This window comes from Sciurus vulgaris (genome assembly GCF_902686455.1).
Source record: "Sciurus vulgaris genome assembly, chromosome: 1".
NCBI classification, from domain to species: domain Eukaryota; kingdom Metazoa; phylum Chordata; class Mammalia; order Rodentia; family Sciuridae; genus Sciurus; species Sciurus vulgaris.
In genome coordinates, this window is record NC_136461.1 from 5,208,424 (window position 1) to 5,233,498 (window position 25,075).

The following is a 25,075-nucleotide window of genomic DNA, read 5'->3' on the forward strand; positions in this document are numbered from 1 at the left end:
CTTATCAGAGCTAAGTGGTGTAGCATGAAAGGTCAGCCTGACTCCACAGTGAAGGAGCGGTCACCACCATGGTCCAGCCGGGCAGTCGGGGGGACCTCAGAGAAGAAAACAGTGCCCCAAACATGTGGCACGAGAGACACAGAGGTGGGATGGTGCAGCCAGGGGACAGACGAGAAGTTGTGGTCTGCTTCTGTCGTTGCAGGTACCTGAGGAGCTACCATGTCCCAGCTCTGAAAAGGAAGTGTGCATCCTGCACAGACACGCCATCCTCCGCCCCAGAGGAGGAGAAGCGGGCCCCCCAGGCCGATGACCCCCACACGCTGCCAGGTGGCCACCTCCAGGGCTTGCCCAGGCGCCCTCCCGCCTCCTGCTCCATGCCTGCCTTCCTGCCCTTCCTTCCCCACCGTGATCACACGCCCTAGTTTCACGCCCCTTTCTACAGCCAGGAGCTGGTTTGTGGGTGGTCATCGGCTGGGTGAGCTCTTTGCGTCTCTAAGGCAAACTTCCTGCTGGGAGCTTTCTTTTCACCGTTGCTTTCTCGTGTCTCACCAGCTGTCGTGCAGATCCCTGCCATATCTAAACCGAAAGTGCCCCCAAATGGATGGCCCACCACAGCTGAAGCAGGCACGGCCCGAACCCTGACCACTGCAGCGCTGAGCCTGGGGTCGGGCACCAGCCAGTGCAGCTACAGCAGCACCATCGTCCACGTCCCGCCCCCAGAGCCAGGTGCCACCTTTACCTTCACTGAGAGAAGCAAGCTGTTGCAGCCATGTGCTTAATTCTAGCTTCTGAGTTATGAACAGTTGCCCTTCCTTTAATTCAGCCAAGGCAGTTTTGAGCGCTATGGTGTTTGTTTGGGGGAGTGTTTTAGGCTGTGTCCTGGCCGATTGCTGATGGGAGCAGTCGACGCGCTTATGCTTGGTCTGCCCCTCAGCCTTCGCTGTTAGCGCAGTGCTGGGTGGCACTGTGTCACGTCACTTCGTTGAATTTCACTTCATCCATCTCACACCTTGAAACATGTCACTACGTACACATCTTTATGTTGGTCTGGAATTCATGAGTAGTGTATTTAAAACTCCTTTAACAACTAATTACTGGGTGAATTATTCTGATCTTGTTCTTTCTATTCTCTTCTCCCTCCTGTTCTCTTGGCTCATAATGGCTTGGTAGATGACATGGTGACAGGTCTGTTACTCTGGGTTTTCGGGTACCCTAGTTTGTCCTTGCTGGTCTTCCTGGAGGCTTGCCAGCAAGTGCTGAGCCTCTTCTGCACCTTCTCTCCTCAGTCTTGGGGGCATTCGCTGCCAGTCTCAGTGAGTACGAGGCCACAACTCTGTCTAAGGAGAGCAGCCAGCTTGTGTGTTTTTAGACTGATGCCTGCACGCTGCACTGCCCAGCGAGGGCATGTGCCGCACACATGCTCTGGAAAGCCTGTGTTCTTGCAGCTCCTGTGCTGACTCTAGTAATGCACTGGCTCTGAGGGCCAGGATCAAGTGTTTCCTTGCCACGCACGGGCATCACTGGTGAAGTAGGCTAGCTTTCCCAGAGTCCTGTGGCCCACAAGTTGCAGAGTGAGAATCAAAGTGGTCCCCAAGAGCCATTCCCACCAGGGGCCAGTTAAGATGGAATGTGAGATACAGAGATGAGGTGAAAAATCCATCATGTTCTTTCCTTCCAGTGTTGGGATGAGCCCAGGGCATAGTACCTCTGAGCCGCATCCCAGTCCTTTTCTCCTTTTTTTTTTTTTAAAGACAGAGTCTCACCAAGTTTCCAAGGCTGACCTCAAATTTGTAGTCCTCCTGCCTCAGCCTTCTGAGTAGCTGGGATTACAGGTGTGTGCCACTGTGCCCAACTGCCAATCTGTAAATTGAAATTTTTTAAAATGCTCACATCCAAAAGAAGGGCAGGAAAAGAAAAATCAAGCACATAATAAAATAATAACTTTAATTATTATCAGTGATAACTTAATAGACTAAGTGCCACAAGAAAGAGGCAAAGATTGTCAGAGCAGATAGAGATCAGCTCCCAAGTGCATCCCACCCACAGTGCCGTCACCAGTTCACGTTGCAACAAACGTGGGTGCGTGGGCAGTAAGGAATGGGCAAGGTGCCGTTGGGGCAGTGGGTGGAGGAAGCCTGGGGTGCTCGCATAGGTCCAGGACAGGCCCCTGCAGTGGTGGGGCAGCCCGCACCAGTCACCAAGGGAGAGCTGAGGGTAGGGTTAGAGAGGCGCATCCTGTGGTCCGAGTGAGAGCACCCAGCACCCTCTCTGCAGCTGACCAACTGTCCGGGCAGAAGCATGAGCAGAGAAATAGGTGAGCCAATGACGTCCCAGCCACCTCACCCGAGCTGATCTGCCGAGAACTGGTGCCCGCTAACCACATTACACACGTTCAAGGACACAGGGTGCTCAGTGACCTGTAAAACGTGGGCTGTAATGCAAGTGCCAGACGTGAAAGGGTCCATGAAACACACTGTGCTTTCTGGGTAGAGTGAATTAAATAAAAAGTCGATAATAAGATCCTGAAGTCCAAAAGTGTGGAAATTAAAGAGCACATATCTACATCATGATTAAAAGATGAATTACAAAGGAGTTAGAAAATATTTCACAGTCAACAATGGAAGTGTATATAGCACATTGACGTGTGCAGCACAGCTACAGGACAGCTTGTAAGATCAGTAGCTTTAAATGCTAATCAACAGAAGAAAGATCTCAAATCGGTGATCCAAAATTCCTTCATATGAAAAAGAAGAGCAGAGTAAACCCACAGTAGGAGGAAGGAAGAAACAAAGATAAAAGCCGAAGTCAACAAAATAGAAAACAGCATTAGATTAAATGAAAGCTAGAAGTTGGTTCCCTGAAAAGATGAACAAAATTCATCGAGCCCTGTGAAGCAGGGGTGTCTGACTGTGCAGCTTCATGATTAGTCTTAAAATCGTTGCAAATCCTGCAGCCGTGGGTTGCTCACGTTTGCCTTGAGCCTTCTATTCTGTCTCTACAGATTGTAGGCTGCTTCTCAGTGTCTTCCTGTTGTGGGTTGTATCTTCCTGCTTCTTTGAATGCCTTCCGAGAGGATGTTTGAGGGGATACCAGATACTGTACATAGGGCCTAGATATTTTTGTTTTTCCCTGAATATTCTTTAGCTTTGTTTTGGAATCCAGGTAAGTTACCTGGTCAGACTGATCCTTTCAAGTTTTGCTTTCACAGTTGTTAGGCAGGACCAGAGCATGTGTGGTCTGGGCCTGATTTTTCTCTGCTGCCAAGAGAGGTCTTTCTGGGCCTTTGTCCCCTGCCTCATGAACCAAGGGTTTTCTGGTCTGACCTGCTGGGAGTGAGTGCTGATCTGTGGTCCATTGTCATCTCCTCTTCATGTCTCAGGGGCCACTTCACACACACGGCTGCCCTGATGAGTGCTCCCCGGCTGCCTGGGGGCTGGCTTCTCAGGGACCCTCTCTCCCTGCCGCTGATGTCGGCTCCTCTCCTGAATACGCTGGCCCCTAGTTCTCAATGGTCCCTCCACCTTCCCCTCCCCTCCAGGCAGTGAGTGGGGGCCAGTCCCGGCTCGCCTCCCTGTTTCCTGTCTTCCGGGTTAGTGTCCTTTGTGCTAGAGTTTGGCCTTGAAGCCTGTTGTCTCATATGGTTCATTCGTTTCATGGTTACGGGCAGGAAGTAAATCTGGTCCCAATTACTGTCTTTGCCAGAGCAGAAGCCCTGTCGGGAGCTGATTCAGACCAGGTAGGGCCCGCTTGTGGAGTGCATGGCTGAGCCCACCAGGCCACTGGACCCACACAGCCCCGGAGGGTGCCTGGGGAGTCCGCCACAGTGCCACTGCTAAGTCCTTCCTTGGAAGAAGTAATTTTTTGGGAGCGCTCCCCTGTGGGTGGCACCCAAGATGGCGTCCTGCAGTGTGCCAAGCACAGGGCGACTGCTGATGTGGGAGTTTCTTCAGGGCACCCTGCAGGGAAGAAGTACCCTGCAGCTCACCACAGCAGCAGCAGCAGCAGGGAGGTTGTCCTTGAGACTCACTTGCTCAGTGTGCGTGACGAAGCTGGGAGATACCAAGCGCCACTTCCTGAGGGGGAGCGGGTGGGAACCAGGCAAGTACGGACAGGCGGGCGTGCTGACTGCCTTTATAATACTTAGTGGCTTTCTAACACCTGCATATATTACTTGTTGAAACATAAATACAAAGATAAAATGTTTTAAATCATTTAGGGCAATAAAGCATTTATAATAAAATCAAGAATTAAACGTGCACTGATTATCACAACTCTGTAGTGTATATATATATTTGTTTATAAAGAAAAATAAGAATTATTGTGCTAGCCTGGTGACTTTTTTATATTCTAGCAGTTGTAATAATGTGTGTAAAAAATTGTTGAGAGGCTACTTAAAATAATAAATGGACGAATAGAAGTAATCAACAGGAACTACATTTGAATCTGTCTCGTTTCACCTCAGCAGAAGATGCCACCCTAGGACGTGAACCCTGGAGCCTGAACACCCAGCCAGCTCCGTTCACTGCAGAAGAACTCAGACACGTAGGGCTCACAGCCGCCGCTCTGTCAGCCCACACGCGGAGGGAGGAGCAGGATTATGTGGACAGGTTCCGGGAAAGGATCCTGGCATCACCCTACAGCTGCTGTCTTCAGCGAGAAAGCAGAAGCAAGGCCAGAGACTCTTCTGTCCAGGGTAGTTACACTAAAATATGTATTCCACTTGTCCCTCTAGCTGATGAAAATCATACCAGTGCCATCGTCCCCAGTGTTACCAAGGGATGGGCTCCAGGACCACCTGGCAGTCCCCGCCCCACAGGTGCCCAAGGCCTGAGGTGGTGGGGAGGGGCACAGGGTTGCCCACCCTGCCACGTTCTCACCCCTTAGTTACGTAATGCCTCAGACGAAGTTCAGTGTTACTTTACTGCATTGTTTAGGGAATACTGACGAGAAGGTAAGCCGTACATTTTCAGTACACATGCACATTTTTTCTGAATATTTTTGTTTGTGTTTTGTTGAATCCATTGATGTGGAACCTGTGGATGTGGAAGACCAACTTCCAAGAGATGGCATGAGCTATAGGGACTGTGCCTGAAGGAGAGATGCTGAAGTGAACTCCCTTGCCAGTACTTTTCCTCTCATGGAATCCAACCTATTGATTCCATAGGAAACTGTTTAAGAGATGCTAAAATGAGCTTATTTTCTAGTAATAGATTTTACCCAGAACTTTGTTCATCTTTTAGAACTACTTTTCGCCATCTCTGTAGTACACGTAGTTTACTATTGGTAAGTATTTATTCCTAAGTAATCTTCTTAAAAAATCACCTATAAATGGCATTCTTCTTTTTTCATTTTAGTTTTCTGTAATATGCCTCCATCTTTATCCTCCCAGGAGATTCTACTTCCAGGCACACCAGGTCAGCGGGGTGCAGGAAGAGGAAGCACAAACGAAAGAAGCTGCCAGTGCCCTTGGACAGTAGCAGCTCCAGTGACGACTTCGGTTCCCAGGGGCCGCTTCAGGACGTGCCACCCTGGTGCCCTTCCACCGCCTCTTCTGCCTGCACCTCAGGACTGGGCTGCCCAGCTTCCGTGATGGTTCCTGGCCAGGCCTCTTACCCGCTCCCAGCTTTTCCCCTGCCAGCCTGGGGAGCTGCACCTGAATGTCTACCTAGGATGCCTGTGTATGGTGGCCTGCAGCACCTGCCAGCTCTTCCTTCCTCACACATGGACACTTTGACCTTTTTCCTGCATGATCCCCCCATCTGTTCTCTGTGGTCACCCTCCTTCTCTCCATATCTATTATTGGGGGCCACAGACTCTTCTGAAATCCCACCCTCAGTGTCAGCAATGGCTCCAAACCTGGAACCACCTTCTTTCATCAGCAGCAGCAGGACAGAGGAGGAAAACTGGGAGAGGCAAAAGGAAGGGCATCCATTCATTGGTTCTCGGAGCAGCTCGCCACTGCAATTGGACCTGCTCCAGGAGGAAGCGCCTCCTTTTACCGAAGCCCTGGATGTAAGTGACACCGGCTCTCTGGCCTGTGTGGCCTGTGTTATGTCTGTGGCCAAGGCTAAGCCTTACTCCATGTGGCCTGCAGTGAGCCCCCTGTCCCCACGTGGGGAGCAGGACTGGAGGAATCCCCTCTGTCCTGGTCCTCAGATGCTTAAAGAGGCATCTTTCCTAAAGTTCCACCTTTCAAGTTTTCTGTGTGAAGCAGGTTCCCTCCACCCTTTAAAATTTGATATCCAGGTATTAAACAATGTGTTTATTGCCTATAAAAAGTATTTTCTTATAACTGAGGTTGTGATCTGGGACATGGAAACAGGCCATATAGCAGGATATGAACTTCCATGTGTATGTGTAGGACAACACGTGTTGATGTAAGAAATAGGAGGTACTTTTGTCATCAAAAACCAGGCAGCTTGTAAGTTCCTGTTTGTACATTTTCCTTTAACTTTTCAAATACTTTGCCTAGGCTTTATGTGATTTATGTATTATCAGAGTAAACTTTGGAATTGTGACATTCCTGTATTTAGGTGTAGAATCCAAGACAAGTGAATGTTTACACGTTTTTCTTTGGTCTTCCCTTCAATCCATAATACCCTTATTTGAACATGTGTTCATAACATGGCCATCAAAATTGAGGTTGTGGGCTCACCTTGGAGAGCCCGGAACCAGTGCACTGATAAAAATCTAAAGCAAGGCCCATGTCTGTTTGAGTGGGGTCTGGGCAGGGAATAGGACCCTGGGTTCAAACCACACTCTGTCACTCGTTGGGGGTTAGCTTAGACGAGTTATTGAACCTTTCTTTGCCTTTGTTTACTTACGAAGAGAATGGAAAGCTCAGCGTGTTCGAGATCGTTTGATGTGACGTGTGCCCTTTCCCTTGTGCACGGCTCTGGGAAGCTGGGCTTCTTTCAACCCTCTGCCACATGCCTAGAGTTTGGCACGGTGCTCAGAGCACATGGAATGCTCAGGATGCATGTCTGCTGAATGACAGAAATGACGTGATGCTGGAGAGCGGCTGGCGGTGCTGTGGGTGCTCTCTAAGTGGGCGCCTCCCGCACTGTACGGAGAAACTCGGATGCGTTCTTGGGGACAGGCTGAGTCTCTCTCGTGATATGTGTACAGTTCGCTCTGCTCGACGTGAAGTGAAGGCCCTCCGGGTCTGTGGTGCTTGGAGGGTTAAAGTGCGTCTTCTCCTGTCCCTCCTCTCCAGCACTGCGTTCCAGACGGCTGTGGCAGCGGGGAGCAGTTCTGCAGCTAGTGACCTCTCCACAGCCCCACCCCACAAGGCGACTCCGTCTGGAGCTGGTTCTGCAGCCTCAGGTAGCGGATCTGGGACCCCAGTTCTTCAGACTTGTGTCCCAAGATTGCTGTGTGAGGCCGTCTGATTTGGGCACTGGTGTAGAGATAAAGTTTTTTCCCCTTTTTTTCTTTTTATAGGCTTTCTTGGGATATATTTACAAACAATAAAATCAACCAGTTTTAAGTACACGAACAGGAATTCCCACAGATGTGCATACTTGTGTAACCACTTCTACAATCACCAGAACCTTTCCATCACTCTAGAAAGTTCTTCTGTGACTCTTCAGGCATTTCCTGCCCTGGTCCCTCAGGCTCCTGGCAAATCATTGATTTGCCACTTTAATTTTGCTTTTGCTCTAGTTTCACATACAATGGTACTAAGTCCTTCTGTGGGCATATGCTTCCATTTCCCTTGAGTAAATTCCTAGGACTGGATTTCAGGCATGTGCTAAGGGTATGGTTAGTTTGCTCAGAAACTGCCCAGCTGCTTCCAGAGCAACTGTGGCTGGGACACTTAATGGGCTGGGTAGTGAGGAAGTGTCAGCTAGCTGCCACAGTCTTGGAAACCGGTCTTTTCATCTGTCGTTGATTTTACAGGAAGCAGTGGTAGCTGCATATACTTCACTAGTAGTGTTGACTCTTCTGAAGTCTCTGAAAATGGGCAGCAATCTCAGGAGATACAGGAAAAAAATGCCTTTCCCAGTTTAGCTGAGGATCCCATCTGGAAAATGATAGCACAAACGCCCGAGTGCGTTCTGATGACATATCAGGTGCCGGAGAGGTAAGAAAGCATTTTAAAAGAGACTTTGGTTGTTTTCTAATGTTATAAATATAACATGAAATACAAAAGGATTTAAACTATTTTATACATACCCTTAGAAAAATACGTTTTGAGATTTACTTGTTTGAAGTCAAGCAACAAATGATTTCTTAAAGCAAGGATCACAGTGCTAGTGCCACACATCTGCAGATCCAGGCTGAAGAGACGTGTCTCATCGTGAGATAAAACGAAGCCAGGCTCTGCATTTCAAGACAGCACACAAGTTGGGGAGCTTTTCTCTAGAAGAAAAGAGAAGCTGTGCCTTATTCAGAATGGTGAAGAGGTGTTGTTGTTTGTTTCCAGGGTTACAGAAGTTGTGCTAAAAGAAGATCTAGAAAAATTGGAAAGCCTGAGACTGCAACAGCCCCACTTTTCTCCTGGGCAGAAGGAAGAGCTATCCAAGGTGCATTCTTGGATTCAAAGCCAGACTGTTCCTCGAGGGGTGCATGTCCAGGTAAGCCCAGTAGCATGGCCGTCACATGGATGTGTTTTATGTGGGGAAATATTCGTAATTCATGATCCACTGAAATTTTTAACCCTGACAATTGACAGAGGTGTTATTAAGGTTTGCAGATGTTAAGTAATAGTGTAAGGTTATCTAGTTCTTTGGATTTTGAATTCAAGTCTTTTTGGCAGCAATTTTTTTTTTTCTTTCACAAGTTGGACTATTTGGGGGCAGTGAAGAGTAATAGTATCTGCTTTGATGTATGAGGAGGGAGGAGAAAGGCATAAGAGACACATTTCACATATACATGCATGTTTGAAGAGTTAGAATTGAAGATTCACACCAGAGGTGGTGTTCACAGCCAGCAGGAGCTCTGCTGGGGCCCGCATGGCTTTGCCATCACCAGGTCTTAGAGTGTTTGTGAAAAGCTTCAGCAGGGAACCTGTCATCACCACCGTCCAGCCATCTACGCAGCCATGGTGGTGGAGGTGACAGTTGCCCTAGTAATGAGGTCTTGGCTCCCACAGGTCTCATTGGGGAGGTTGAGGGGTCAGGTTAGAAATTATAACAAGAGAACAATGTGGGTATTCAGAAAAGGATTAGGTGAAGGCAGGTCACTGAAATCCTTCCCCCTCACTTTGTTTTTTTAATTTAGCACTTTTTAATCTTGCAAAATACACACGGTGCATGTAACGTGAAACTTACCTTCCTAACCATTTTAAAGCACACAGTTCCGAGTTAAGTACCTTGGTATTGTGCGGCCATTAGCACCGTCCAACTCCAGCCCTCTTCATCTTCAAAACGGAAACTGCCCTCATTGAAACAAGTAGCTGGCGTCCCACTGCTGTGCAGCCAGCCGCTCCCCACTGGTGCCTGGCTGCCTGAGTCCTTCGTGCAGGCGGCGCCACACACTCTTCTCTGGTCTGGCTCGCCCGTAGACGTCCCTGTTCTCCTCAGCCACTGTTGCATGGCCTGCCTGTCCCTCATCTCACTGTCAGCCTGTGTCGAGGTCGGACGTGGACCTCTGTGGACGGCGTGTGGTTTGCCAGGCTGTCTGCCCTCTTCAGGCCAGCCTCTGTGTTCCAAGTGGAAAGTTTGGCCCCTTATGTTTAAAGGAACTGCTGGTGGGGGCTCCCTTGTCATCTTGCTCTTTTGTCCCCACTGACCCTCCATTCTTCCTTGCTGTCTTGTGTTGGAGTGATTTTTTTGCAGTGAAATTTTAATTCCCAACTCATTTTCTGATATGTATATTCTGTAATTATTTTATTCATGGTAACCATGAGGGTCATATTTAATATTCCAACGTTATATCACTCCAGTTTGAATTTATTACAGCTTAGCTTCAATAACATTAAAAAAAAAAAACCTTGAGCTGGGTGCGGTGGTGCACGCCTATAATCCTAGTGGCTCAGGAGGCTGAGGCAAGAGAATCACAAGTTCAAAGCCAGCCTTAGCAGCTCAGCGAAGTCCTAAGCAACTCAGCAAGACCCTGTCCCTAAACAGAATACCAAAAAGAGCTGGAGGTGTGGCTCAGTGATTAAATGCTCCTGGGCTCAATCCCCAGTACCAAAAAAAACAAACCAACCAACAAACAAAAATGACTTTTGTAGAACTCCATCCCTATCTCCTCTTTTCAGCAAAATTAGATTTTGTTTGTTTGTTACTAGGGATTGAACCCAGGCTGCTCTACCTCTGAGCTACATCCCAAGACCTTTTTATTTTTCATTTTGTGACAGGGTCTTGCTAAGCTGAGGGTGACCTTGAACTTGGGCAGTGCTCCTGCCTGAGCCTCCTGAGTTGCTAGGATTATAGGTAGGTATGCACCATCATGCCCAGCACAAAGTTAGATCTTGATATATTGTGTGTCCAAAATCATAAACTAATAACTATTTTATTCATTAATATTTTAAGTGATGTAGAAAACAAAATATGGAATTATAAACCAGTTACCATAATATTAGCTTTTAGACTAGTTTTCTTTAAATGTATTAGTCTTTTAAATCACATATAAAACAAAAAATTACATGCCATTGTTAGAATAATAGTAGTGTCTATAATTGCCCCTGTATTTCTGTTTAGTGAGAACTTTGTTTGATATGGCTTTGAGTTACTGTCTGTTGTCCTTTCATTTCAACCTTCAGCATTTCTCCCTCACTTTTTTTTTTTTTTTTTTTTTTGGTACCAGGAATTGAACCCAGGGGCACTTTACCACTGAGCTACATCCTCAACCCTTTTGATTTTTTATTTTGAGATGGGTCTTACCAACTTGCTTAGGGCCTTGCTGCGTTGCTGAGGCTGGCCTTAAACATGCTATCCTCCTGTCTCAGCTCCCAAGTAGCGGGGATTATAGGCATGTGCCACTACACCCAGCTCTCCCTCACTTTCGAAGGAGTTCTGCCAGGTATAGGATTCTCAGTTGATAGTTTGGGTTTTTTTTAAGTGCTTTAAATATATTGGCTCACTGTTTCTGGCTTCCAGAATATCTGCTGAGACCTCTGCCAATAGCCTCACTGTTGCATATGGTGTGGCCTCCCTTGTGGCCTTAAGGTGCTTTTTCTTTGACTTTAGACTGGAATGGGTCTCAGGGTGGGTCTCTGAGGTCATCCTTCCTGGAGTTCATTGAGAGCTTCTTGGACATGTATCTTCAGATCTTCCACTGAACTGGAAAGTTCTTGGCCATTTTTCTTCACACTCTCCTGCCCTGCTCCGCGGCTCCCTGCTCCGCGGCTCCCTGCTCCTCTCTCTGGGTCCCAGGGCACTTCAGACACCGCTTTCTTTCCTTTAGTTCTTCTACTCCTCAGTCTTGACAGTTTCAACTGTCCTGTCTTCATGTTCACAGTTCTCTCTTCGGCCTCCCAAGCCAGCCTTTGAATCCCTCTAGCCAATTTTTCATTTGTTTTGTCTTTTTCAGGTACAGAGTTTCTTTCTGGCTTCATTTATGTTTCCTATTGCTCTGTTGATATTTCTGTTTTGTTCATACATTGTCTTGGTTTCTTCCACATCTTTCTTGAGTTCTTTGAGCATCTTTGAGATTGTCGTTCTAAAGTCCTTGTCCGGCAGGTCAGCAATCTCTTCTTCGTCTGAGTAGGCTGTGCTCTCCTGTGTCTTAGGCTGTGGTGGTGGTTGAACTAGACCTTGGAACCTTGTTGTGTGGTGGCTCGGGAAACGAGCCTTTTCCTCCTTCCTCAGAGCTTGCTGCTTTTGGCTTTTGCTTTGCTGGAGGTCAGCAGGAGGCCCAGACCTCAGGACTTCCCAGTCCTTTGTTAAGTCTGCACTTTTCCCCAGATGCGCATGGTGACGCTCCAAATTCCTCACGTATGTGGTTGACTTGGAATTTCAGCCTCTTAAGGGTGGGGTGGGGTGGGGTGGGGTACGCAGGGAGAAAAGTGAGGGTGTGGAGGCGGGTAGTAAAAAGAGGAGGGTGCTGGCCCTTTAAATCCCTTGAGAGTAGCTTCAGCTGGAGGGACAGGGAGAGTATGATGATGATTACCTACCTGAGTGTCTACCACCAAGATTAGAGCAGCCAGCAGCCAGAACACAGGTCCAGTTATTGGAGAACGGGGTTCTACTGCCCACCCTGACTCTCACAAGCTGCATGCAGGCTGTTCCAGGAGCAAATGCGGGGCCGCTGGGTAGCCAGTGCTCTGCTGCAGCCGAGTGTGACCAAAACCAACCACAGTTTACCATGGAGACCTTCCCTGGAAACTGCAGGCCTTCAGATAGACTCCCCCTGAGAGGGTACATGAAGAATGAGCCTCCAAACCAGTTAAGCTAACCTACTAAACAGGTTCTGCCATTTACCTCGTAATGATTAATAAAATGGACCCCCGTAGGCACTTTGAGCATGAATAAGGGGAGGCCTGGTAGCCCTGTGCTGAGGGCATGGACATTGTGTGACACTCCTGCCTGTGTTCTCTTTGAGAACTGCGCCACCTGTGAAGACAGAGGGTCAGCTGGTGACGCTGCGGAGGCCCGTGAGCTGCGTCCAGCAGAAGACAGCAGCTGAGCCACCACAAGGATGTCCTTGCACAAGCTTTCCGGGCACGTGTGACAGACCTCCCTGTGTGTCTCTAAAGCCCGACTCAAAGCGACCACAAAATTATCATCAACAGAAGACTTCCCTCCTTACTTTAGTAGACATCACTTTTCTGAAGCAGACATTGTACATTGAATCTTCTTTTTGTTCCTGATGTTAAAACTGCCAGTTAGACTCCTTTTCTCGTTTAGCTGCCTTCCAGAGAGATCGATTGCCTTTAAAAGGTAGGTGTCTGGCAAAATTTTATTTCAGACATTACCCAAAATAAATCACGATGAGAAGTACAGCTGAAACGAGCCCATGGCAGCCTTGTCGGTCGGTCTGTTGTGGCTGAGTCGTTCTCGCCCTAGATTGCGAGGAGCAGCCACTCCTGCAGCGCGTTCCCACGATGGTCTCCACAGTACATGCTCCCCCGCGGCTCAGAGAGATGTTCCAGTTTCCTGCGACACGTTCAAGCCCATTGTCCACCAGTAAATCTGGAAATAACTATTTTTAGGACTGAATTTTGACTACCGTTCTTACAAATGCATTTTTACTTTTTACCTTTCACTGAAAGACTTTTCTAAAAAAAAAACATCCATCAACTTAAAAGGGGCTTATTCTTTGGAGAACTTAAATTAGCATTTGCAAATATAATGTTAAAACAAATGAGCTCTTTATTCAACCAAGAGTGTTTCTTTTTAAGGTTTTTGATTTTAAAATGATGATTGTAAAAGTGACAAAAGTTCTGTAAGTTAATATTATTACATATGTGTTCAACTAACTGTTCTCTTGATTTTCACTGAATTTACACAAAGATGTCTCTCCATGCTGACCAGAGGTCTGATTGGCACTGCCTTTTGTTTGCCCTTGAACAGGGTAAGTGTTCTGATGCCCAGTGAGGAACCTCTGGGAAGCTCAGCCACCCCAGCCTCCCCATCCCTCGGGATTCCGCGAGTCAGGAGTCAGTGCTTTCTGTGCCCCTTGCCCACAAGTCTCGACTTGACACATTGACTCACTGTGGTGCTCTTTAGAGAAGTCCAAGGTTCCTTCTCAGACTTAGAAAGGTATGTGAGATTCACACCCGTGTGGAGCAGAAAAGGAAATAGAAGATGAAGGTGACAGTAACCTTATATTTTTTATATAACTTATACAAACTTACTTATTTTTTTTCTTTCTTTGTTTTGTTTTTTTTTTTTTGTTTTAGGAAAAGATTTCTTTCTCCTTTGAAGTTTTATAGCTTTATCTAAATGTACCATAATGATTAGGCAAATTGACCTTTTTTGTGGAAAAAACAGACCCTGATTCTCCAATCCTGTAGCTCAGATTTCCTTCCCAAAGTAGTGGGTGGGATTTAGTCTTCAGGTGTCAAAATCATTTTCAAATGCTGCCTTTGACATTTATTGGAGTTTTCTAAAATCAAGCTTTCTCACACAAATCTTCCTGTTTTATGAATAGAGAACTCTCACATTCTATTCTATCTTGATAGTTAAATGACTTCTGGGGTTTTTGTGTGTTGATCCAGTTATTGTGGTATTTTTTTTTCCCTTGGTTTAAAAAAATTTTTTTCCCAGTTTAAAAAATTAGCCTGTCTACTGATGACTTTCTAGAGTAGTAAAGTTTTTAGTTTGTGTAAATCAGAAATGGCATTTGGAGCTGTCAGGGTCATTCTGCCTTTGCATGTGCGTACTAAACTTTGTGTTCTTGCTGACACCAAAAGGCCTCTTTCTGCTGTTTTGGATGTTCGCTAGAGTCACCTGTTGCTCTGCCGTCGTGCACATCCTGTGGAGTGCACATGCCACTAGGCTAGATTGGACATGGTGCTTATCACAGGCAGATCTGCAAGACCACTCAGGTCTCTTCTTTTGATAAGAGGATTGTTTAGTGCTTGTAGAGATTGTCCGTAGCACTGCTCCCCACGGGGCCTCACCCAGTGGAAGCTTCGTCGTTCAAGCTTATTAGCTTTTATATTAATGGCCGTAGGGCTTAGTGATAAAAGTGTGTATTGTAGGCTTCCATGTTTACATAAATACTACCCAAAAAGCTTTATTTTCTTGGGTCAGAGGTCACGATTTATGAAAAGCAAAATGCTGTATAAAGGGAATAGTTTTGCAATCACACAAAACTTCATTATAATTCCTAAGGTCAATTCAGCCCAAATCGAAATTTTGTTTCAACTGAATTTGTAATTATGTGATTTACTTGTTTTTAACGGCTATTAATATTTTAATTGGGAATCTTTTTTAAGTAAAACAATAAACTGTACATGTAAAATCCGTGGGGTCCCTGGTGGTGCCGTGGCAAGCCCCGGTCTTGAGCGTATTTGTTGCCACGAGACGTGCTTCTCCTGGAGGCTCCGGGTCGCCGCTGCAGTGCGTGAGCTCTGTGGTGGCAGGCGTGTCTCAGCCCCTTTTCCCAGCGCACTGGCTCAGTTGGTCCTCACTCCAACTTGTGAAGAAGTGATTGGGTCGTGTGTGCATGTATGCGTGTGTGTGCGCGCGGTAGTTTCCATGGCTGTTTAGTGGAATCCAGTTAGCATACCACTCTCACATGTTCTGCAGGGTGAACCTGTGTTCACAAAGTCTGACTGTGTACCTTGGCAGCAGCCAGAAATCAAGATAAGGAACAAGAGCCTGAGGGGCTGTTAACTCATACCCTTTTTGAATCCCTGCCACCTCTCTGAGCAGCAGCGACCGCAGCAGAAAGGAAAGGGGTTCATTGTGGGTGTGCTCGGCAGCTCCTGGTCTCAGCTGCCCCTGAAATGAGCCTTGTTGTCCCAAGTTACAGAGGACCCTGCAGCAAGGAAGCAGATAGCCGGTTGGAGCGTGCAGGTGGTCCGTGTGGGGAGTAAGGATCTGAATTTCATTATCTGACCGTGGAGCTCAGTACCACTGTGAGCAAGAGATTTGGGGTCACCACAAGGGAATTCTGCCTGTAGGCTCTTTCTGGTGTCATGATGAGGCCCTGTAAGCTCCATAGCTGTGCTTGGTGTCAGGTGCTGAGACCAGGCACCTGCTCTTCACTTTAAAACATCTTTCCCTGCAGACGTTCTTGATGTCTTAAATCAGGAGCGCTCCACCAGAATGTGCTCTCGAAGAGATTCGTGATGACTGCTGCCAAGATCAGGGCACGCCAGGTGCTTCCGGGTGGCTGGTGCAGCCCTGGTGCTGCGAGGGAGGTGGATGGACATCCCCTGTGGCCCCTGTGGCCCGCCTCTGGACAGTCTGCAGAGCCCTGGTGCTTGCCCCAGGCCTTTCACATGTCTACAGACCGCATCACTGTGGAGGGGCTGGTCACATGAACTAGATTTACACACACGTGTGGTGTCTAAAGACTAATGGGGCTCGCTCTTGTGTTCTACGATCTTAAGTCCTGCCTCAGCCTTTTCTCTCAATAAGAAGCAAAGGTATTTCCCCCTTCGTTACATGAACTGTGATTATTGAACTCCAAGGAACTGAGTTCCAACGCGCTTCTGTGTGAAGCGGCAGTGCTTGAGTGTTGGTATCTTGGCCGGTGCAGGGAGTGGGAGGCCAAGCACATGAACTTCCTCGGGGAAGCCTCGAGGGATTTGCCTCTCGGGTTTCCTCCTGGAGGTATCACTCACTCTAGAGACCTTCCAAGCTATGGCACTGCTCTGCGTTTTAAAAGGTAACTTTTTATGTTGTCATTTTTAAGGGTGAGAGGACATCATAGCTGAGTTTGTTTAAATGGTTTGTAGTTGAATGATTTTGACTGAACTTCACTTTTATGACTTTTTCTTCTTATATTTGCTTCTGTTTATTTATATCTCTACTTTTAAATTTTCAAGAAATTAGGACTAAATTGAAGGAAAGAAAAGTCACAGATTTCCAGGACATGCTTTCGAGTGAATCGGCCGCTCGTTATCCTGCAGACTGGGGTGCTTCCTGGGAGCCAGCGGGGCGGCGGCCTCCTTTTCCCTCAGTGCTTCCAGCTGGGCGACTGTCCACACCGGGCGGTGCTGAGGAGCCGTCCCTGGGCCTCAGACACAGTACTTCCAGAAGCAGTCCACGGGGGGCCCGTGCTGCTTGTGCTGCTTCCTGGTTCTGGCCAAGAGGTGACTCAGAAGAATGTTAGGGTCCTGTCCAGGGAGAACCTGAAACCAGAACAGTTCGGAACAACATCAGCCACAGAGCGAGCACTTGCCAGGGGTCCAAAGTCTCGCTAAGGCTCCCTCCTCTTGCAGGACTGAATTCACTGCTGGCTGAGATTGTTCTGCTCTGGGACAAGCAGCCTAAAGCAGCCCAGAACCCCAGCGCCGTTGAGAGGGAGGTGGCCGGCTCCCAGGGCCGGCAGGCGTGAGGGGGGGTCTCACTGAGGTGGGGGTTGGCCCGGAGGTTCTTCCAAGCTCCCCGGTGACGCGGAGCTGCTGGGCAGACATCAAGAAGGCAGGGACTACACAGGGCACATCATCTACACCAGGACCTCATCTGTGTGATTTTTTTTTTTTTTAATTCTTACAACTTTACTATAATTTACCCCAAACACACTGGTGTGTCCTTGTCACATTCAGGGTTTTTTTTTTTTTTTTTTTGGCACTGGGGAGGGGCACTCAAGCACTTGAGCCACATCCCCAGCCCTATTTTATATTTTATTTAGAGACAGGGTCTCACTGAGTTGTTTAAGCAACCTTGCTGTTGCTGAGGCTGGCTTTGAACTCACAATCCTCCTGCCTCAGCCTCCTGAGCCACTGGGATGACAGGCATGCGCCACCACACCCGGCCACATGCAGATTTATATGAATCAAAGTTTGAACAAATCAATGCTTTCACAACACTGACCAGTTGTTTTAAGATGCAGTTGCCACAAGAACACTGGTATTTCCTGAATTCAGGAGCCTGTGAAATCAGAAGGCTAGAAGGCTCCCCTTTCTTTCCTGCCTCTCCCAGGCAGACACTTACCTTTCTCAGATGGCCTCTTGAGTTGGAAATGTTGGCACTAGGATCTGGAAAACAATTGTGAAACCAGTTCCTCAGATCTGCTCTGCCTAGTGTGTGCTTATTTTAAAACACATAAAATAGGACATGGCTAAATCCGGTCTCGTTTCCAGCCTCTCCCATTGCAGCAGTGTTCACTTAGACGCAGAAAGGAATCCTCACCTCTGCGACTCACAGAAGGCCTTGCATTTTTCTCAGCAACTTAGCAGTTCAATATTTTATTTAAAATTTTTCATAAAGGCTGAACTCCTGTCTGCCAACTATTATCTGTGAAAAGGCTCCATCTTGTCTTCCAGAATGTCCTGAGCACCACGTCTGTGCTGGGAGGGACACCGGCCATGACTGGTCACTCTGTATGACCCTGAGCATTTCACCTGCATTTTCTCACTGACTTTTCAAAATACCTTAAGAGTGGGTGTTTTTGTCATTACTGATGAAAAGCTGGGTTATAAAAGGATTTAGGTGGAAAACAAGGATTTAAAATGGTACTCATTGGAAACAAACTCACCACTGCCCCACCCACGGGGTCCACAGAGAGAGGCTGCAGGGCACCTGGCACAGCCTGGAGCTGGGGTGGTGAGGACAGAAGGTCGCGGCCAGAGGCTGGGCCCAGAGGGGAGAGTGTGGGGCCCCTAGTTTGGTTATTCCGTCTACCTGGCCTTTACGCCCCAGTGCAAGGTTTCCTCATCTGAGGACAGGGTGAACCCAACTGCCGTGAAGTCACGCCCCTGGAGGCAGGGAAGTCAGCTGACCTGCGTCCCCGAACCCATGGCCTCTCCCTGGGCCCAGCTCCTCTGGCAGCAGTCGCAGGATTTCTGCTCTCTCCAGCTCCTCCAGGGCCGACCTTGCATCTTCCTCAGGTGCTGCAGAGTGAGAATAGAGGCCAGTAACTCAGTCCAGGCTTCAGCTAGTCATTTGTTTCCCGTTGTTTTGGGGGAGTTCCAGCAACAGGGAGATGAATACTAGAAAAACTTAAGATGCAAAGTTCCTGATCTGAGACTAGTGGTATTGTATTTTATTTTATTTGCAGTATTGGACATTGAACACAGGGGTGCTCTACCACTGAGCCACATCCCCAGTCCTTTTTAAATTTTGCTTAGGACCTTGCTAAGTTGCTCAGGCTGACCTCAAACTTGGGATCCTCCTGCCTCAGCCTCTCGAGTTGCTGGGAGGACAGGCATACGCCACTACACCCAGCACTAGTGGTGTTTTAACAAGTGAAATTACCACAACCCAGTTTGCAATCCAGCAGAACAGAGGTCAGGAGATGTGGATCTTATTTCACCTCTTCACTGCGTGTGACTTGCCTCACTACCCAGGAGGGAGAGCTTTGAGCAGGAGGAGAACAGAGCCATTTAGGCTCAGTCTGCTGGACCCTCATTTCTTCTTTGTCCTCTGCAGCTGGTGCTGTTTGCTGTAGATGTCTGGGGGTTGCAGTGGGAATGAGGAAAGCAGAGATGGTTTTTGTTCTTCCCATGAAGGGAGAGCAGCACCTCTCGCTCTCCAGGTGGAGGTACAACTATTGCCATTCTTGAAAAGAATCAGCTGCAAAACCACTTGTAAAGCGCTTGATTGGCATGAATCCACAGAAGGTGCTTTTCCGTGTGAACCGTGATCAGCAGGCTGCCTAAGCTGTGCAGTGAGCGCGGGCGAGCCCCAGGGTGCTGGCATCAGCTCCGTGTTGTGGGCGCTGCCAGGCAGGGGCCCAGGCTGTGGGAGCCGGGCAGTAGCCCTACGGGACCCCGCGGACCGCAGGCTGACAGCGGACTGTGACCTTGCCTGGAAGACAGGGAACAAACCACCCGAGAGGCATCGGGCACATTCTCGGCACTTCTGAAGAATACTAACGAAGCCGGTCAAGTCTGATCATGAACAGCTGTTTACGAAGCAAAGATCAGTGACAAAGAGTCTAAGGTAAGCGTCCACCTACTTGGAATTTGAGTTGCTACCCTCATTTCATGTATTTTTTTCTAATTATTATATATGAGTGTTTAAGATGATATTAGTATATGAATTTTCACTCCTGATTTCTTCTTTCAGTGTTTATCATCCCTTTGTAGATAATAGAGATTTGGTTCGTGCTTGGTTTTGACCAATAAGATGACTGCCAGTTATGAGCTCAGTGACCCCAGAAGTTGATTGACAAGGTATGAATGACTGGCAACACTCGAAAGTTATCAGAAAGCTGTTTGGAGAAACTTTTAGAGACTAGGAATTATAAAATCAATGGCTTAGGACAGTTTTTTCCTTTATTTAAAAAATGTCTAAAAGTAATCAAAGATAAGATTAAATCCAATAAAAAATTTTTTTTTGGAACTTAACACTCAACCTTATTTCTTAAGCTAAACCAAGAGGTAGTAAAAAAAAAAGAAAAAAGTTCTACTTCACTGATGTGTGTTTTAAAATCTCAGCTTGGACTTGACTGAAATGAACATGAATCCAAAGGAAAAGACATGTCAGGGAGCCCCTGATGTCCCTGCCCCTGCTTGCCAGGCTCCTGATCTTTAATAAGCCTTTTTGTTTCAGCCACACATCAGGTGATTACTTTTTAGTGTAGAATAAGAGAACATTACTAATCTATAACTGGAACGGCTGATTCTACACTCACCCGGTTCATTTAAAAATAAAAGTAATGTTGTTTTAAATTGAATGCAATTTCTATAAATGGGAAAAAATATTGACCAATGCAAAAGTTTGAAACGGAGAGGTGACATGAAGCAGTTGGTGCTACTCTTCTGTGTTTACATTTTAGAAAGCAAAAACTGTGTCCACTACTAAATCTAGATGTGCAGCAAGAGCCCCTGACATTCTTTGCAAAGCTGGGACTATCCCCATAAGCAGGCTCTTTACAGGAACCCCAGCCCTGCCTCCTGCACAACACCAAGGGCCCGGTGGAGAAGATGATCTTACCTGGGAGCTGGAGGGACGTGTCCCTGGGGTCAGTGACGGGAAGAGAGAAGAGAGGATTTAAGAATCCTATAAAGAGCAAGCAGCAGGAGGCCAGCTGGTACATGACTGGAGAGAGAGCAAGTCCCCTTCGCTCCGTCCTGAAGCGCTGTCGGCTTGGTCCTCCTCAGTCTGTGGTCACTGATTATATATATCATCCCATGACCTCATGTCGTCCCCTCCAGAAAAATGTAAATGTATTGGCTGTGGAGGCCAAAAGGCAATCACTTTGCATCGATGTAATTTTTCAAAGTAACAATTCATAGACAATAAATTTACTGTCTCGTTGCCTACTGTGCAAAGTAGGTAATATAAAGAACAAATCTGGCAAAAGGAGTAACTTGGCAGTGAATCTTGAGTTAGAGAAAGGGTCAGAAGTGAGCTGATGTGGCCAAGGCAGGAGATGTGGATTTATGAGTCTTAACAGAAGTGACGCAGAGTGTGACATGAAATATGTTGGTTCCCTTTATTTTCAGTCTTTTGAGTGAATAGATGAGTTGCCGTGTGGTTGGGGGCTGCCATGCCTGAATGACCACCTCTGGATAAAACTTACAACCAGTTCTTTAAAATAGTGAAGATAGTTAAAATATATAGCCAGCATTGCTCAAAGCTCAAATTCGGGGCGTGCACTTGGACTCACAGAGACATCAGAGAAAGGAGAGCTGTCCGTCAAACTGGACAGTGACCATCGAGCAGGGATGGAGGACATACCCCCAGACCCTGCTGATGAGGTCTTCAGAATTTGACCTGCTCACCGCTGCCCCTGCCCCTCCGCGTCCAAGCCCAGGCAGCTGCCAGTCCTCGAATCTGCGCTTGGGCCTGAGCCCCGTGTCGCACAGCCAAGTGAGGTCGTCGTGAGGACGTCCGTTCTTTGCTCAAAACCCTCTTTTGACTTAAACATAAAAGTCAATGCCGTAGAACTATTCAGAAAGAAAATACGGAAGTGCCTTTACAACCTCAGGTTAGGCAGGTGTTTCTAGGGACACCGGCCACATGAGAAGGAACCAGAGGCAGGAGGTGTGAGCTCGAGAGACCCGCACCCGGGGGCTTGTCGAGTCCACGGTGGCATGCTTGCGGACGCTCGGTGGGTCTCATCACACACAACGTTTTGAAATGTTCTTACAGAATTAAACACGCCAACTGTGCGACCGGTACCGAGTGGGCACTTGGCTGTGCCGAGTGGAATGAGCACGGCCCACGCAGTCACAGCCCCTGACGTCCACAGCAGTGAAGACCAGGGCACCCTGGTGTCCTTGCCCCCACAATACAAAGAAGCCACTCGGGCACAAAGGAAAGGCGTCTGCGCACTGACCACACGCTGAGCAATTAAGCCAGACCCAGGGGAGACTCGCGTGGCCGTGCAGGAAGGGCAGAACTGACCGAAAGCGAGAGTGGCTGGGGAAACGGGAACTTGGATGATGAACTGTCCCCCAGTCAAGGCTCTGGCTGTGTGGGCACGGACGTCGGTCAACACTCATGGCTGCGCACGGCACGTGGCTGCATACTCCTGCATGTGGATGATGCCTGATGAAGCTGGCTTCTAAGAATCTCCACTGCCCCGGAGCTGATGCCGACCCCCTGCTCTGCCCTGTGCACACTCCCCGCCCTTTTCCCCGTTCTCCACCTTCACGCTTCCTGAACACATTGGACACGTCTCTGCCTCTGGGCCTTTGCAGTGACTGATGCCCCGCCTGATTACTCCTTCCCTGTAGATGCGCAGCTCTTCCCTCACCTCCTGCAGGTGTGTTCTAAAAAGCCACCTCTGCGGGGGCCTTCCCGCCCCTGCACTGCTGATCCCTTTGCTTTGCTCCATCTTTTCCACACCACTCAGCTCCTCCTGAGCTTGTCAGACATTGTATATTTAGTATACATGTGGCACTCAATAACTGTCAAGTCCATAGTATGCACCTGCCACATGCCCGTCCCTGTTCAGGAGAAAGCAGTGACCACATGAAAGAATCTTCTAACCCGAGGAGACAGGTGACCAGACAGATGCACAGTGAAGGTGATGTTCTGCTGCTGTGAAGAAAAGTGAGCCCTGGAGGAGCCTGGCTGACCGCGGTCGGATGGTTGCCTTCAACAAGGAGGCCTCTGGGGAGCCACGTCTGCGCAGCTACCCAGGTTAATGCAGGTTGGCTAGTGAACATTGAGGATCCACCAAGGAAGCAGAGGAGCAGAGCCCTGACGAGGAGGTGTAAAGAGAGTCCAGCATGAGCCACTGGGGACGTGGAGGGCCACGGACAGGCTCTGGCCGCTGACCAGGTGACCCAACGGGGAAGCCAGCCTTAAGGTCCCGGGCAGGGCGAACTCCATAGGGGCACTTCCTGGTCGTGCGGCGTGCACACTCCCCCGTCACACACTTCTGAGGGACAGGTGGCCAAACGGCTCACGTCTCCTCAGCTCCATTCCGTGTCTCTGTGTCTCCTGTGTACCGACACAGCTGTGGACAAGGACAGAGCTGGCCTCAAGAACCTGATATCCAGATCGGGGTGAGAAAAACCTGGAAACACAGGCCAGCATCTGACGCAGGGGAGCGTGGAGTGGCAGGCACAGGCACCCCACGGGCCTCTGCTCTCCCCTTCAGCGCCTGGCTTCCCACCCTTTCTCCCCCAGGGTTCTTGCTGTGACGTCGATCTGTTCAAATATCTCTCATTCTTCTCTTAGCAAAAACATCTGTTCTGTGTATACCTGGCCAGGCACGCCTCTCCAAGCACGCCTCTCCACTGCCAGAATTCCCTTCCTTCAGTCTCAGAGACCAGCTCAGACACAAGCACATCTTTAACCACTTTGCAGGTTCCTAGGAGACAGCCTTTGCAGGAGGGCATATGGACACTTTGCAAAAGAAAGGGCTGTGGCCCCACAGGAGAGTGGTCCCAGAGGACATCGCCAGCAGAGTAGAGTGTGGCAGGAGCTAGTGTACGGTAGGGCTGCTTTCAGAAATACATCCTCAGGAAACGTTCCATTGAACAGAGAAGAAGTTACCTGAAGGCATCATTGGTTGCCTCATCTATAGTCAGGGACACAAAATCAAGGGTGGCAAACTCAGATGTTCATAGGGATCAGAGGCTGTAATGTGAAGGAGGCAGGCCTGGTGGGTGACATTAGGGAGCAGTAGGGACTGTAGCAAAGTGGACATCACATGTGCTCTGAAGGGGCACTGCTGCTACTTGATGCCATGCCAGTGTGTTGAAGTCCAGATTCCAAGCCTCAGTACCTGCCAGCCATGACTCAATCCATAACCATCCCTTTTTAGCCCAAGTACCCTCAAATAAACCTTGTATTAGTGGATCATAGAACATGTCAGCATATAATTTTAGCAATCATTAAGGTAGTACCTGAAAGATACTAACAAGTTAGGAGTTGGGGCTGTAGCTCAGTGAGGTTGGGAGTTGGGGCTGTAGCTCAGTGAGGTTGGGAGTTGGGGCTGTAGCTCAGTGAGGTTGGGAGTTGGGGCTGTAGCTCAGTGAGGTTGGGAGTTGGGCTGTAGCTCAGTGAGGTTGGGAGTTGGGCTGTAGCTCAGTGGCAGAGCACTTGCTGAGCCCTGGGTTTGGTCTGCAGCACTGCATAAAATAAGCAAAGGCATTCTGTCCATCTACAATTACAAAGCTTTTTTAATTTTTTAAAAAGATATTAATTAAATATATGGTTGCTATTTTATTATTATATTATTTTATTTTAAAAAGGGTCTGTGGAAAAGCAGGTGCTGGAATCCAAATTTGAGCAAGGTAAATTCTATGCTTGTACAATCATGTCAAAATGGATTCTATTGTCATGTATAACTTAAAAGAACCAATAAAGTTTAAAAAGAAAGGTATGTGGGCAAGAATCGGTATGAATATTACAAAATTGAAAATAGCTGTGTTAAGGTGAAAGGATTTTTTTCCCCTAAAATCCTGTGCTACTGATAGGAGCGTGTGTCTGTATGTGGTGGGGGTGAAGCTCTCAGTGTTGGGCTGAGAGGCCTGGGACTCAGTGACCTTGAGGACAGTTTCAGAGGGAGGCAGGAGGCAAATTTCAAACTACCTCCCTCCTTGGCAGAGGAGGCCGCTTGCCAAGCTCTGTCATCCCCTGGTGACTCAGGGGTCCTCCTGACAGTTAGTGATGGTTTTACAGCCTGGCCTAATTAAGTTACTACCGAGGCTTCAGCTGAGGAGAAAATCAGCTTCTTTCCTCCAACAGACCATCAATGACACTGGCACCTTGTCCCAGAAATGTCCCGGGCATGTCATTGAACCACAGTGGTCCTCATGCTTCACATTTACGTGGGACACCTGGGAACAGCGTCCACCTTGGCGGGCAGGAGGCCGTGGGTCAGTGGCAAAGCTCCTTCTAAACAGGGCTCTTCACCTGTGTGATGAAGAAGCGAGCCATCAACGCGTCCTGTCTGGGGTGACCCTTGCCCTCGGAGCAGGAGCGAGCCGTGGTGAGCACGAGGAGCGCCAGCCTCTTTTCAGTTGTTTTGGGATGGATCTCTGCTCCCTCCCTCTGCCACAGTCTTCCCCTTTTCAAAAGGGTCAGTTTTTGACAGTTGATATGGACTGTCCTCAGCTGGGAGGACTCCTGGGAGGAAGTCAGGGGAGATGGGGCAG

At 48.2% G+C, this 25,075-nt stretch overlaps 2 protein-coding genes across 4 annotated transcripts in view; one reads left to right on the forward strand and one right to left on the reverse strand.

Annotated features, from left to right (window-relative positions):
• Positions 1–13,183, forward strand: part of PER3 (period circadian regulator 3) — a 49,806-nt gene extending 36,623 nt beyond the window's left edge. The window contains exons 14-21 of one of the 3 annotated variants that reach the window (XM_079133820.1): positions 203–327; positions 553–726; positions 4,466–4,693; positions 5,390–6,039; positions 7,230–7,326; positions 7,903–8,086; positions 8,429–8,579; positions 12,493–13,183. In XM_079133820.1, the coding sequence (XP_078989946.1) occupies positions 203–327; positions 553–726; positions 4,466–4,693; positions 5,390–6,039; positions 7,230–7,326; positions 7,903–8,086; positions 8,429–8,579; positions 12,493–12,576 (1,693 nt within the window). In that variant the 3' untranslated portion in view covers positions 12,577–13,183. Of the gene's footprint in view, positions 1–202; positions 328–552; positions 727–4,465; positions 4,694–5,389; positions 6,828–7,229; positions 7,327–7,902; positions 8,087–8,428; positions 8,580–12,492 lie in introns of those variants that run through there. The other 2 variants (XM_079133818.1, XM_079133819.1) reach the window with 2 other exon arrangements.
• UTS2 (urotensin 2) lies at positions 13,172–24,857 on the reverse strand (the record flags this gene model as incomplete). Its single annotated transcript, XM_079128292.1, is given in 7 exon segments — positions 13,172–16,699; positions 17,505–17,548; positions 18,293–18,403; positions 20,828–20,887; positions 20,890–21,047; positions 22,877–22,926; positions 24,834–24,857. Coding segments are annotated over 7 exon segments (561 nt in total). The 3' UTR covers positions 13,172–16,585.
• Positions 24,858–25,075: the final 218 nt, after the last annotated feature.